The following is a 14,243-nucleotide window of genomic DNA, read 5'->3' as shown; positions in this document are numbered from 1 at the left end:
GCGCCACTGATACAATTATGATATTCTTACGCATTTGTGCACTCTGAACACGTATCCGTAGCCCGTTTTGGGCTTGCATGGCAAGATTTTTTTTTCAATCCCAAAAAACACTTTTAAATCCACTGAAACTTCACATACATTACTTTGTCAATAAAATTATTTAAAACTCATAATCTTTTGAATTTTGATCTCTATTACTTCTCAGCTAATCATCACTTCACTCTTGCACTCCCGACTTTCTTACAGTACCGCAATTTTCGTCACATTCTGTATTAAGGGGCTTTTAAAAATTTTCAAAATTCTAAATAACGGATCCAATATGGTCGACGATTTTTTCAAAAACCAATCCATTAGGCCTGAAACTTTTACTCGGCTGTGTTTTAGAGTCGCTAATGACGAACCGGATGTCAGATTTTTCAAATTCATAATGACAGATCTAATATGGCGGACGGAACAAACGGAAATAATGGATCGACTTTTAAAAAAGTCATCCGCTATTTCGAGTTTTGAAAATTTTGAATATCTGACATCGAATCCGTAATCAGCGACCCCGAAAACCCCTTAATACAGAATGTGACGAAAATTTCGTTTCTGTATAAGAAAGTCTGGACTGCAAGGGTAAAATAATTTGATCGACAAAGTAATGTATGGGAAGTTTTAGTGGATTTAAAAGTGTTTTTTGGGATTGAAAAAAAATCCTGACGTGTAGGACCAAAACGAGCTACGGGTACGTGTTCAGAGGGCAAAAATGCACAAGAATATTATAATTGTATCAATGGCACAGACATTTTTTTTTGTGAGCCTGTGTAATGAGTATAATTGAAACTCACAATTTAATATAAATTATTCGAAATCACGAGAATTGAGAAAAAATGTTGAAGAATGATTTTGGGACGATGGATGAAAAATTTTATACATAGATCGATATTGTTGGTCATGAGCGAAGACGTTTAACAGAACTGATATGCACTTTGCTGCTGAATCGTTAATAAAGCGATGAAGAGGACAAAAGTAGAGGTCGTAAAGAGACCACTTACCAGAGACACTCGAGCCTCGAGCTCTCTTATGAACCTCATTACACCTGACGACTTCGATAGCGGGGCAAATACAAACTTCTCACATAATCTCTCTCTCTCTCTCTTTTCTCGTCTCTCTCGCTCCTTCGGCAACGTAAGCGCGCAATCTTTTTTTCATTACCGCAATGACTTCTGTCCTCTTCAGTTGAGCACTAAACTTTCGTACGAACGGGTGCGATTTCTCCTGTCTTTGAGGCAGCGAAATGACCGTCGCGATTGTGTACTCGTTGTTTTATTCGTGAAAACCTGGAAAGTCAGGATTTATTCAAGTCAATTGTTCTCGCTCAGAAAGAATTGATCAAAATAAATACTGCGAGTGTTAATTTCAATTTATCCACCCTGCCAGTTCAGTCATTCATGTTTCATTTAAAAAAGGTGAATTTTTTCAAAAATGCTGCACCGCCGATTTTCTTGATTCACTCATTCTTCACCTGGCGTTCGATGTCAGACTTGTGAAATTTGCGAACGCAACGAGGGCGTGCTGAAAAAGAAACACACAATATTAAAGTGGGTCTCTCGCGTGAGAAGAAAAAAAAATAATGCAAACTAGCTCGTGACTTCAGCATCCAATGTCTTCGAGCCCTAAATAGCCATGAAATTTAAAACCGACGGAGCGCTGCACGTGCTCTTTAATGCCTCGATGCCGCATCTTTCGTGTTCACCATTTGCCAATATTTTTCAACGCGCCACCAAAACATAAGAATCCACGTATGAAGCGATTTGGCACGCTCCATGAGCCAACGTACATTTGTTGTTAAAGTGGTCACGCAAGGAGATCCCCGGGCTCGTTAATCCGTCTAAAGAATCACGTTTTAGAGCGAGGTCGCGACTTAGAGATATCAATGCTCGAATCGTAGGATCTTCTTGATCTGACAAACGAGAATGAATTACGTTGACAGGAGAGATTTTCAAGAAAAATCTCGACGTGTAAATTCCGTTTTTTTTTCCATTACCGATTCTCTGCTTCGTTGAAATTGTTCGTCACAGTTTCTCTAAACGAGAAGTAATTCGAATTACGATTCATTGATATATATCGAATCTATTTGGAGCGAAAAATTTTAAAAAATCAATGCTCCTTTGTAGTTATCCGGATATTGGAGTTTTCTATACCATAAATCTGCCTTTTTTCTTGAATTATTCAAAGAAATTCTTCACTCGACTCTTCAATAACATCCGCCATAAAAAATTGTTTATTTATTCCCCGAGTTTCATTTGCACAAGTCATTCTATAATTTATAAAGAAAATTCTTAAGAGAAAGAAAACCATAAAAGTTGTTTACTCCAGTGTTGGTCCGGTTGCTTGTAATTTATCTTTTGGCCTCGAATTTTTCCGCAATCCCGTAATGCAAAAAAAAGCTTAGGACAGATGCGGTAATGAATACTTAACGTGCTTTTTTCGCACTGATATTCACACAATCGCTGCGCGCACGTGTACGAGGATGAGTGACAGTACGCGAGCGTTGCTCGCAACTTGATGTATAGCCGTACAAACGCATTGATAAAAAAAGTAATAAAAATGAAGCACAAACCGAAAGTGATCTATTTGTGTTTTCGACGAATCGACACGATGACACAACGCGTGAAACACTTTAGTTGAACGTTACATCTGTGTCCGCAACGTCGGTATTGATAAATTGCAATTGATAAAATATTTTATTATTTATTCTGCTTGGGGACTGCTCGTACTGATAATTGTCAAGGCTAAACGATATTTAAACGCTTCTGCATTTCATGATAGATAGAATTTTGAGTTATTTGTTGAAACTGTATTTTTTTCACGGGCTTTGTTAGAGAGCACATTTGAATTGATGAGTTGATTTTTTTATTTTATTTTTTTTTCATATACTCGGGGATAGGGTACAATTGCAATGAGAAATATAATTTAGAAGCGAGTAGAAACGACACGAAACTTTTGCTTTCGACGAGCCGGTAAAACTCAAATTTTGGTGTATTCCTTTGCGAAAACAGAAGAAAAGAGATTTCCTTTATACGTAGTTTGGAAATTTGCAGAAATCAATAACACGAGTGAAAGTCGACATTTTTTCTAAGCTCTGCAACAAAAAACTTGCTCACTTTAGGTTTGTTAGAAAAAGTGAAATTTTAATGTACGCGAGAGTGTTGAATAACCGCGCGCGGGTTTAAGGTCGCGCATAACACCTTGAGGCTTCCCTTGCTGAATATTTACAAGGCCCATTTTGAGGAGAGCCGCCAAAAAAAGGCCGCAGGCGTAATAGGGGTCTTGACGCGATGTACGATGAATGATAATGATACACGACTCGAGTGTAATTCTCTCTGGTATCGCCCGAAGCACTTTACAAAAGAGTTACTCTCGCTATTTTTCATTCTGCCAACTGAGAAAGGTAAAAAAATCATATAAAAAAGAGCACGTGCCATATACGGAATTCTTTCGATAATAGATCCTCTGAGTAATTATATTTAAGTGTCGTGAGTATACTTTGCTACGTCATTGATTTAACGTTTCGCGATCATTGTAAAAATCGAATGAGTCCTATTGAGACGATATTATGGCTCTGTAAAGTCATCTTCAACCGCACGGACGTCTACACACTCATTTATGATCGTTCATGACGTACATCTGCAAAAAAAATCTGCACAAAGGCATTGTTTCATTCTTCGAACTCTCGGCACACTTGTAGCAATATTTTTTCATCGTTCATTACATATTTTGTTACTCTCTTTAAAAGCAATGACGAAGAGTATGATGAGTTACTCGAGGACGTTTTTTTTCTCACGTCGGCTTTGCTTTTTCACCGAAACTTTATCGTTTTTTTTTAATCATTGCTTTGCTTCCTCCTCGGAGCACGATAATCAGAGACCTCGCGAGAGCCGTTGTCCAAACGAGTTTTTCGGAGCGACTAGCGCACGCGGAATCACGTGTCAATGTGTAATTACAAATTGAACGGTTTTTCTTATTTTTTTTCAAGATACGCGATGAACGAGTTTTTCGCAATTTTCTTTGCACCTCGAACGTGTGCACACGGGAGATAAATAACGGGGCCAGAGATTCTGGAATGCTGGAGTAGAGTGTGTTTGAAAAAATGAAGAGAAGTTTGTGTGATAATTTATGCGCTATAAAGACCGAAGTGAAAACAATGCAACTGGGATTCTACGCGGATGGGAGCTGCCACTAATTTTGAGGAATGACAACACAAATGGCTGGCACGAACACCAATTTGAAAGTTCCCGATGACCAACAAAAATCTCTTCATTCGGCTCAACCTTTTCGAAGAAATAGCCTTGCTATTCCTCTTCTCGTTGGACCGGATTCGCCATTTCACGTCGTTGGCAATGCCAGAAGACGACTCAGCAATGTCAGTGATGTTGTTTCGAGAAAAATTTCACACACCATCGGATGGAGAAGCGTTTCGGCTTCCGTTGAACTCACTGTTTCTCAGGTTGATTTTTCACATTTTCTGCTTTTCCTAATCATCGCGGATAAAGATTTGATCAAATTTTCGCCATTTGTTTTAATTTTTATAAAAAATAACGTCCTTTGTTCGAACATTTTTTAACTATTTTATTCAAGTATCGATATTCAATTGTAACAATTGAAAATTCTTTATTCAATTTCGATTCGAATATCTCAAATCTCGTAATATGACGAAACTTTTTCTCTGAGAAAGTAAATTAGAAAGTAAATTATGTCATCGCTTTTAAACCGATTCCCTTCTTATGAAGTGATGTGTAAAAAAAAAATCAGCTAAATTTTCAAACAGTTTAGGAGCGTCGTTGCTGAGAAAAATCAATAACAATTTGGGCCAAGTAACATGTAACCTTATGGAAGTCAAGACTATAAAAATGTGAAATTTTTCGGGCAACATGAGCAAGGCTTGCTGAATAATGTCAATTTTTTTCAAATTTATTAGGAGATTTGCTGAGATTATATTAATAATAATCTGTTTCTTGTGCAGTTTTTTAAAACTAGGATCGTCACCGTCCGTGTTTTTGATTGAGCTTTCATCAGTTTTTCGCTTTTTTCCCAACTCTTCTTCAAAGTATATGCAACATTGCCAAACTGTAAACTGGCCTAACTTTTGAAAGGTACAGGTCATAAATTTTGGGTAAAAAAAATGACTGTACAGCCTCAACTGCCTTAAACACAAACTGCCGTGTAACGGTTGCAAATATAGACAAGACTGAGACCAATTCTGTACAGCATAAAATTTACCACAAAAACGTTCTCTATGGAATCTTGTTATGGTAAACATTTCGAAGTGTGACTTCCGAAAATCGATGCAAGAATTTTTTTTGGTATTAACTGCTTCGATTAGTCAGCATTAATGAAATTTTGTCAGGAGAGGCTGACATTTTCCATAAAAAACCATAAATTATGGGGTTTTGAAGTTGTTTAGACCTTTGTTGGAACAACACTCTTTCCATGTATTGATCCAACTAAACTATCAATGGTAGAAAAGAACTTTGATGAACTTCTTTATAGGAAATTTTAGTTTATAAGCAGCTTTGGTGGTATGGACTTTTAAGGTTGACCTATCGCAGCAGCTGGTCAAGAGACACCCTATTATTTTGAAACTTTAAATTATACCTATAGATGATGGATTTATATATTATTTCATGAGTATTACGAAAATCCATGTTTTTTCAAGTGTGTGTCGTGATGATTTATGGAACATAATTTATTATGAAGTCTTTAGTTTCATTCTGATTTGACTGAGATCGTCCAATCAGCCATACTCCTAATACATATGGCAACGCTGTTTTCTTTGGTTACCATTTACCATCGCTTTGTGCGACGAGGTTATGTTTGACCATGGATCGACACAGTGTTCGGCTTGACCAAAAATATTTTCTTCAAACAAATTTATTTTTCCTAGCATTCTGCATGTTTCTCTGATAAGAACCCTCAATTCCACTATTCAATGAAAACAGTTTGATAGTTCACATATTCGAATCCGTTCCGTGTTATTCGAAGTTATGCATCGTTGCCACTTCTAACGCAGCCAGAGCGGTAGCAGCATAAAAAGACGACAAGGCATCACGTAATTGACTAAATCGAAAATTTTTATTTCAATTGTTCGGCCAGCTTCTTTTTTTATTCAAAAATGATCCTTATCATTTTTTAACATTTGAGAATTTTTTTAAAAAACATATCTAACCAGGAAAATTATTTATTCTTGGCTCAAATCTTAGTTGGAGCGCAGTCTCCGTAAGCTGTGTGTTAAATTTCTGAATTTTATCGATTATTTATTAATATAACTAGTCAATGATGTGCCCAAAAGTTTTGCAGGCGTTTTCCTGTGCACTTTAAGGTAACTCCTGTACTGCATGCTAGTCAAATGAGTGCTAAATTTTCAAAACGCTTATAAACCAAGTTTAACGTGCCGATTACATGTATTTTTAGTGGATTTGTATTACAGCATATCTCATTAAGAAGTAAAAATATTAAAAACGCTAGTTTTGCAAAACCATCAACAAGTGATAAACGCAAATTTCCACGCTGACACATTTTTACTGGTATTTTTTAAAGAATTATCTGCATTTTTTGATCGATTTTATTGCAACGAGTCTCATTTTGTTCGTCAACTGGTGATCTATGAATCCACCGTGTAGTTGTTTTTTTAACTCGATCGTTTCACTGTTGCAGCTAATTGTTCATTAAGTGAAAAAACTTTTTCATACATAATTTTTGAAGGAATGAGTTTAAAGGAAAATCTACATGGTGATTTCGTAGAGGATCAGTTGAGGAACAAAAAGAGACTTGGTGCAATAAAATCGGTTAAAAAATACAGATGATTCTTTGAAAAATACCTGTAAAAATGTGTCAACATGGAAATTTTCATCTATCAGTTAATAGTTTTGCAAAACTATCATTTTAAATATTTTTTCACGTTAATAAAATATGCTTGAATACATATCTACTAACAATAAGTTTAATCGGTACGTTGAACTTGGTCTAAAAGCGTTTCGAAAATTTAGCACTCATTTGACTAGCATGCTATACATAATAACAATTACCTTAAGAGCTCTGTCAGCGGACGCGGAAAGATGGCAAAAATACGCTGACAGGGGCTTTTTTTTATTGATCAAACCGTGTCGAACATATTCAATTTCGAAAATTGCAGCTATCTCTCTCGCACTCACGGTGGCGAGATAGCGACTGCTCCATCACCTTAAGAGGATGGATCAATCGGTATATCGCAACCATGAGTGCGAGAGAGACAGTTGCAAATTTCGAAATCGAAATTCTTTGACACAGTTTGACCGATTAAAAAAAAGACTCTGCCAGTCGATTTTTGCCATCGTTCTACGTAGGCTGACAGAGCCTTTTTTTAATCGATCAAACTGTGTCAAAGAATTTCGATTTCGAAAATTCCAAGTGAGGTTACCGACTGATCGATCCTCTTAAAAATCATAAAAAAATATCACGTTTGTATCTATCAATGAAGTTTGCCATAGGTCGACCTTAAGTAAAGCCTCTCTAACGCCTTCAGCAGTAAGCGCATTGAATGAAAGGATGCCGATTCGCAAGTTTCAAACTGAACGAGACGTAAAATATATGATTTTTGCAGGGCTCCTCTCTGTGTGCTCAATACATAAGAAATCGGCTGAAGAGATCAGGAATATTCCAGCGGAAGCTTGGTCTCAAAAGGATGAGAAGTGCGATGTTATTGCCAGGAGGTTCGGTGGTCGGTGAAGTTTACCCAGAATTGACAACAGTCGGTTCGGAGCTAGAGAAAATGCATCCGAATCTCTTCACTCGGATAGGCCGTCAAATTGGCTCGAGTACATTCACTTCGGAACAATCCGCGGCCGAAGCACTGACTGATATTTCCCGAGAAATGTTGCGATCAGGCGAAATGACATGGAGCAAAATAATCGCCCTTTATGCAGTTGCTGGCGGAATCGCAGTCGACTGTGTTCGTCAGGGAAAACCAGAATTCATTCCAGCTGTTCAACGCGCTATGACAGAAGTTCTTGAGGAAGATCTCGCCTCGTGGATCCAAGCCAATGGAGGATGGGTCAGTGATTTTTCTACCTCAAATTCAAATTTTTTCTCTTCTATATTCTTCATTATTGTCGACGCTCGTTTCATACTTTTGCTTCATTTCGTTTGGAACACTTTGTATATTTTTTCCTTTTTTCTTTTGTAATAACGATGAAATTTTTTTTCCTCAATGCGAATAGCGAAGTTCGACATCATTTTTTTCTCTTTTTCCATTCAAAAAATTAAATCCATGTTCAAATTTTCTGAATACTTTCAAATTAATAGGATTTCGAATGGAAGACATTTTTATTACAGTGTGGAATAACGAACTTTGGAAAATGAATTTAATTTTCTCTCTACGTCACTAAAGAAAAACTTTTAAAATGAATCTATGTATGATTTAATTCCACAGAGTTCTCTCGTAACTCGTTATCGTCCAGCAGAAAAAACTTCGCCTTGGCAGGAACACAGACTCGTGGTCTATCTCATCCTCACAACAATTGTCGTCATTTTATTATCGATCACGATTAGATCTCTTGTATTTTAATTTATAAATACTTCTGAATATTAAGTTAATTCACTGTTGTAGTATATTTGCAAAAATACCCATCGGCATGTATATTTTTTGTTATCGTAAATTATTTTTCGTTCGGTACATCATCTTTGTACTAGGACACGGAGTTTGGCGTTGCCGGAAGCTCCGGGGTCGATGAGACGATAATTTTATCAATTTCCATTTCCGATTTCTCCTCGTGTTCCGTCATTTTCGTTTCCTTGATAATATTTGGCTTGATGAAAAAACAACAACAATTTTAATGAAAAAATAACTCTTGTCATTTACTTTAATGAAAAAAAAAAAAAAAAACAACGAACGAAAAACTTACGAGAGGTTTAGCTCGGCTTGCGATCATAGTGAGGAAGCTCTGATTGCTTTCCTCTTTCTCCAATATCACTAAATAATTTTTTCTCTCCTCCAAAACTTCGTCAACTAGTTTTTTATGCCTTATAGCTAACTCCAAAGCCCTTTAAAACATTGCAACAGCAATAATAAATTATTTACAACAGTTTGTACGGAATTGAACGAGAGACGTCATTGAACACTCTAACGAACAAGAGGATTTCGAAGAAATACCTGTTCCATTTGTACACCTTCATGTTGATCCGTATGGCTTCAGAAACGAGACCATTCTGCAACAGTATTCCTTCACCTGCCAATAAGTCACCAGCTAGCAAAGCCATTTCTGCCAATTTCTCAGTTTTGTTCGGAATTTTCTACAATGATAAAATTCCAATGATTTTTCGAATTTTCCAATGCCTTAGAGTGAAGATTACATTAATATTTTCATCGGAATAAAATATTTTTATCTCTCTCGTTAAAAATCTCTTGGAAATTGTACCTTTATATACTGTATATAGTCAACTTTGTCATATCTCTCAATAGCAGCGTAGGCTTCTTCGGCAGCATCCAATTCTTTACCGTCCGTTGCTAAAACCGCCATACAGGTCCAAAGTATTTCATTCTGAATCGATAGAAATGAGAATTCATTGAAATTTACTTACTCACATTATTATTTTTCAAGCTGTGATATTGGCATTTTTTTTTCGTGTTTCAAACTTCTTACCTGGGCAATGCGGCAGAGGGAAAGAGCATCCTGCCATTTGTTACTCATTACGTGTTTGTGTAAAGTTGTGAAAAAAGTATAGAAAGAATTAACAACGAGGGCACCGTCTCCGCGACGCACAGTGACCATTCCATTCCGAACACTCACGATGTTCGGTTGTTTGCCAAATTCACTAAAATTTTATTGATATTTTCATTAATTATCTTTATCATTTTCATTGGTTTACATAACGTAAGTGATATGTTGATGAACATTGAAAAAAACTTGTGTTTAATCAATAAAAAATGGAATCAGACTGTAATTAGTTTCCAAAATCGTCAATGTTCAGTGTAAGTTGGCCCATCCGAACGTTTTTTACGAACTTAATATTCGTAACGGTAAAAACTGTAACGCAAACCTATTTTCTTTATCGATTCGTGTTTTGCGTATAACTTTTCTATCGCTGTAATGAACGCAATTAGGGCAGAGCCAAACGGACAAATTAGAATCGAGCATGGCAGCCAAAACATTGGCATCGGTAGCCCAAGCCACGTTTTGTGCCATTGCAGCTGTGAAAGTGAAAGAGAACAAATTATTCATCAAATTATCAAGTAAGGAACGAAAAATAGTTTAAGAAAATGTTTTTCATGCGAAAAATATCGTTTTCAAGAAAAAAAACAGAAAAACGTGATGATAATTTTAAAAAACAAAGTGTGAAAAAAGGCTTTTTACCGATTTTACAAACTCTTCCGAAACCGGAAGTTCGAACGGAAACGAGGAACAAATCTCTGTTAGCATCGATTATGGCCAACTGACGATCATTTACTCCGCCAATATAATTCAGTGCCAAACGTGTCACGCTCGTGAGATGAGAGTGAGATTGAACTTGGTTTATCGGCTTGTTCGTTGATACCTCAAGGACGTGAATTACTGAAATTCATTTGATTCGTTCCCATCGAGAACAATTAGAATAATTTCCAATCTGCTGAGCGAAAAGCCAATCGAGTGTCGAAAAATTCTGCTCACATTTGTCGTTGCTCTGATCTCTTACTGTCAAAGTATCTGAGCACAGAGAAATGCAAGCGGCATTAAGGGGTTCTTGTGTCATGGTTTTCCACCTAGGAACTCCCAGCAAACGACCTTGATAATTGTATAGCGTTAAGGCGTTCATCTCGACAATAAGAAAGTGCCTGTGAAGTAATTTTTATCACTATTAAACAGTTTTTTTATTGTGACATCTTTTGTTTCATTTATTAATTATCCTTCTATTACACTCGATTGATTTTGTATTGGGCTTACTTTTCCGAAAGTACAACAGCGGATATCGAACCACTCTTCAGGTCAAATATGGCAGGAGTATTCCAATTAGTCACCGAATAAACGTGACATTGATTTGGTGTTATGACAACCAAATGATCGAAACCAAATTCGAACAAGACTACTCTGTCAGTTATTTCAAGGGTCTCGTAACCCTCATTACCGATTTCTCGTACTTGGATTGTTTTTCGCCTGATCAATGTTGCCTCCCAATCGTCCCACTCGAGTGTCCGATCGATCACGTGAGCTGTCAATACTAGACCACTGCCACATGCCATCGCTACTTGGGTACTGTCACTCGACCAAGCCATACTGTAAATACTTCCGGTTGTGACCTTCTCCAAGGAATGGGACCACTGCAAGAATCCATTTTTATCAAATAAAAATATTTGCAACCATAAAAAAGTCGTCTTGAGCATATAAATAGTTTTTTTTTTTTTTTTTCAATGGAATCTAAATCCTAAACAAAATACATTTTTATCTAAAGCAAAATAATGGAATATTGGTTTTACGAATTTCAAATATCATTTCACGAATATACTTCGTTTTTTTTTTTATGATTCCATTCGTTACCTACCCCAGTTTTATCACATAATTTTATCGTATTGAATGATCCAACAGCAAAATAACTTCCCGACGGACACCAGCTGGCCGAGGTCAGCGGATAATCACCTGGGCTGCTATTATACATTGGATTTCCTGTCGAATCCCATATCTGTAAAAATTATGCTGCGTTACATTACCTTTGTTCGGCTGAAATACGGATGACCGTGCGATCATCCTTGAATTTGAAAATTATATCAAGTTCACGAATCGTTGAACGTAATGTGCTATTTCGTTGAGTAGAAAAAGAATGGAAAAAAAAAATGTCTGTTATTGTGACATTTTTTCTCTAATTTCGTTCAGAAGATTTGCAACTTTTGAAGGTGTTTGAGAATGCAGACTACCTTGTAACGACAATCTTCGCCCCCGGAAATGATAAGGCCATGATTTTGATTCCAGGACACAACGAGCACTAAACCTTCGTGAGCGTACCACTGAAGAATTGAATTAACTTTAGTCACGTTTCGATTATCCTTGCTTTTATCAGGTTTTTTACCTTCGAAGGCTTCGAGTTTGAATTCAATGACTTGATGAGCAAATGTGAGCCCTGAGAATATAAAACGCTGGAGCAATCAGGACTCCAAGCAGCCGTTAAAATTGATAACGTTCCTCGCACGACGGTCGAACGGAGCATCCCACTTCGGGACCATATTTTTGCTGAACCATCCTCTCCAGCTGGGGAATCAATTTGGGTCGTTGTAATTCAGGCTTTTCAACATTTTTCATTCATTTTTATAGCCGAGAACTTTATTATCATTGATTTAGTACCTGTCAGTAAAGCTGAACCGTCGTAAGCCCATTTTCCAACCAAAGTTGCTCCTTTATGAGCTTCGACGCTTTTTTCTACTCTTCCAGTTTTATTAACCAGGTGGAATTTACCTGTCAACCAAAAATAGAGGATTCCGTAACTCAATCATTGAAGTATTGAATAGTTTGGGTGTGAAGAAAAAATGAACAATTTTCGTTCTATTTCATAGTTAATTATTGCGACTCAAATTAGTATGCAACGATTTCTCTAGTCGCTGATTCCATTTCTGAAATTCATTTTTACCTTGCTACCCTTGAAAGGGGTGAAAATCGAGGGTTGAGGGTAAAATTGTTAGATTTTTTTTTCAATGGAAAGTTTTTATCCTATATTACATAAAAAATGTATATTTTTAGGTCTCCAGACTCTTTTATCAATATAAACGAAATCGCTACCAGCCAAGGGGTGAATAACGACCGATTGGGGGGTGACCTTTTCAGATTTTTCACTTGCAACTTTTTATGCTATATGACATGAAAATTTCAAGTTTTTTCAGACACTATACTCTTATCGAAATAAAACAAAATTCACTACTCTCCCAGTGGTGTCAAAAAAAGGGTTCAGGGAGAAAATTGCAGATTTTTGCAAATCGATCGACAATTGATTAAGTTTTTCGAATTTATACATTATATTAACTGACTGGAAGAGGACAGGGAATTGATTTTATTCTGTGAATAAAGGCGTCCAGGATTCTAAAAACGTAGAGTCTCTAAAAAACATAGCATAAAACCTACCCATTGAGGAAACACCCATTTAGCCAATTTTAAATTTCAGAGTGAAATTTTTTAATTCAAGGGTGACGAATTTATAATTTTTCCAAAAAATTAGTCTAGTGTTATAAAAAACGTAGAGGTTTTATGAAAAATAGCACATATTTTTATTTCTTGCTCCCTTGAGGATAGCGAGTTTTGTTTTATTTCGATAAAAGAGTTTAGTTTGCTAAAAAACTTGCAATTTTTATGTGATATGACATAAAAACATGCTATTGAAAAATCTGAAACTTTCACTTTCAACTCTCATTTTCACCCCTCTCAAGAATAGCTTAGTGATAATTAATATTGGGAATGGAATCAGCAACCGCGAAAATATCCAGAAACAAATTTTCGTCTATTTCGGTAACTTATTGGCTCGTAGCAGTTTTGCCACGAAAACTGAAAAGAAGTGTTTATCGATCAACCGGTTAAGAAAAAAGTGAAACTTTATTGAGTAGTTTGAAAGAATTTCTACCATCGGCTGTTGTAATAAGCAAAATATCGAGGGATTGTTTTTTGACTGAATTAACGAGACCAGGTCGTGGATGCCACTGCATATCCGTCGGATAGAAATTTACTGGAAATTCTACGACTGTACTTGCTCGAGCTACTCCGCCTTCTAATTGCCAACAAAGCAGTCGATGATCTTCCCTGAATAGAATAACGAGAAAAAAATCAAAATGTGAATAATCGTAATCGATCGTCGCGGGTCTTTTGTTTTTTATTTTGTTCACACTTCTGGAGGAAAACCCGTCACCACTCACCCACACGAGTAAATCTCTTCCGCAGAATTCCATGCTACACACGACACTAAACGATTGTGGCCGTTGCTATTTTTCAAAGATATTTTGAATTTCATTTCAATTGTTTCATTAATGAATTTTCTCGTGGAAACTCTGAAAAAAGGGGATTATATATCAATGTTCACCCTCGAGAAAAACTCCGGTCAAACTGATGTCCATACATGTGTCGTTCGGTCACCATGGAAACGACTAAATCGTAACACAGCTTTCTAATACACAACTTCCATCTACAAATTCCAGTACTGCCGAGGAACTAATGAAATTCCGATGAGAAATGTGAAAACACACTTTGCAGGGTTCGAACTTGATAAAATTTCATTTT

At 36.5% G+C, this 14,243-nt stretch overlaps 2 protein-coding genes across 3 annotated transcripts; one reads left to right on the top strand and one right to left on the bottom strand.

The window, feature by feature from the left end:
- Nucleotides 1-1,618: 1,618 nt before the first annotated feature.
- On the top strand, nucleotides 1,619-10,876 carry LOC122411176 (bcl-2-related ovarian killer protein-like). Of its 2 annotated transcripts, none has more exons than XM_043419783.1 (4): nucleotides 1,619-3,436; nucleotides 4,022-4,492; nucleotides 7,625-8,074; nucleotides 8,453-10,876. In XM_043419783.1, exons 2-4 carry the CDS (start codon nucleotides 4,238-4,240, stop codon nucleotides 8,585-8,587), a joined length of 840 nt encoding a protein of 279 aa, XP_043275718.1. In that variant the 5' UTR covers nucleotides 1,619-3,436; nucleotides 4,022-4,237; the 3' UTR covers nucleotides 8,588-10,876. The 2 variants fall into 2 exon arrangements, with proteins under 2 accessions (XP_043275718.1, XP_043275716.1); XM_043419781.1 differs by having other exon boundaries at nucleotides 1,619-3,521.
- Oseg5 (intraflagellar transport protein Oseg5) lies at nucleotides 8,629-14,209 on the bottom strand. The gene is made up of 15 exons (XM_043419784.1): nucleotides 13,883-14,209; nucleotides 13,594-13,769; nucleotides 12,330-12,440; nucleotides 12,058-12,236; nucleotides 11,906-11,995; nucleotides 11,536-11,673; nucleotides 10,941-11,314; nucleotides 10,668-10,831; nucleotides 10,374-10,571; nucleotides 10,060-10,210; nucleotides 9,663-9,834; nucleotides 9,438-9,560; nucleotides 9,173-9,312; nucleotides 8,925-9,063; nucleotides 8,629-8,828 (listed from the first exon to the last, which is right to left on the bottom strand). Exons 1-15 carry the CDS (start codon nucleotides 13,975-13,977, stop codon nucleotides 8,709-8,711), a joined length of 2,370 nt encoding a protein of 789 aa, XP_043275719.1. The 5' UTR covers nucleotides 13,978-14,209; the 3' UTR covers nucleotides 8,629-8,708.
- Nucleotides 14,210-14,243: the final 34 nt, after the last annotated feature.

Source organism: Venturia canescens, chromosome 5 (genome assembly GCF_019457755.1).
Source record: "Venturia canescens isolate UGA chromosome 5, ASM1945775v1, whole genome shotgun sequence".
Lineage (NCBI taxonomy): Eukaryota > Metazoa > Arthropoda > Insecta > Hymenoptera > Ichneumonidae > Venturia > Venturia canescens.
The sequence above is the reverse complement of the archived record's forward strand: the minus strand, read 5'-3'. Positions and strand labels throughout refer to the sequence as shown.

Bases quoted from the DNA above. Each gene is read 5' to 3' on its own strand.
- LOC122411176 (XM_043419783.1), top strand. From the start codon at position 4,238: ATGACAACACAAATGGCTGGCACGAACACCAATTTGAAAGTTCCCGAT. The intron at 4,493-7,624 runs GTTGATTTTTCA...TGATTTTTGCAG, and splicing joins TTGAACTCACTGTTTCTCAG to GGCTCCTCTCTGTGTGCTCA. The intron at 8,075-8,452 runs GTCAGTGATTTT...TTAATTCCACAG, and splicing joins TCCAAGCCAATGGAGGATGG to AGTTCTCTCGTAACTCGTTA.
- Oseg5 (XM_043419784.1), bottom strand. From the start codon at position 13,977: ATGAAATTCAAAATATCTTTGAAAAATAGCAACGGCCACAATCGTTTA. The intron at 12,237-12,329 runs GTACTAAATCAA...TTGATTCCCCAG, and splicing joins CGGTTCAGCTTTACTGACAG to CTGGAGAGGATGGTTCAGCA. The intron at 10,572-10,667 runs GTGAGCAGAATT...AATGAATTTCAG, and splicing joins AGATCAGAGCAACGACAAAT to TAATTCACGTCCTTGAGGTA.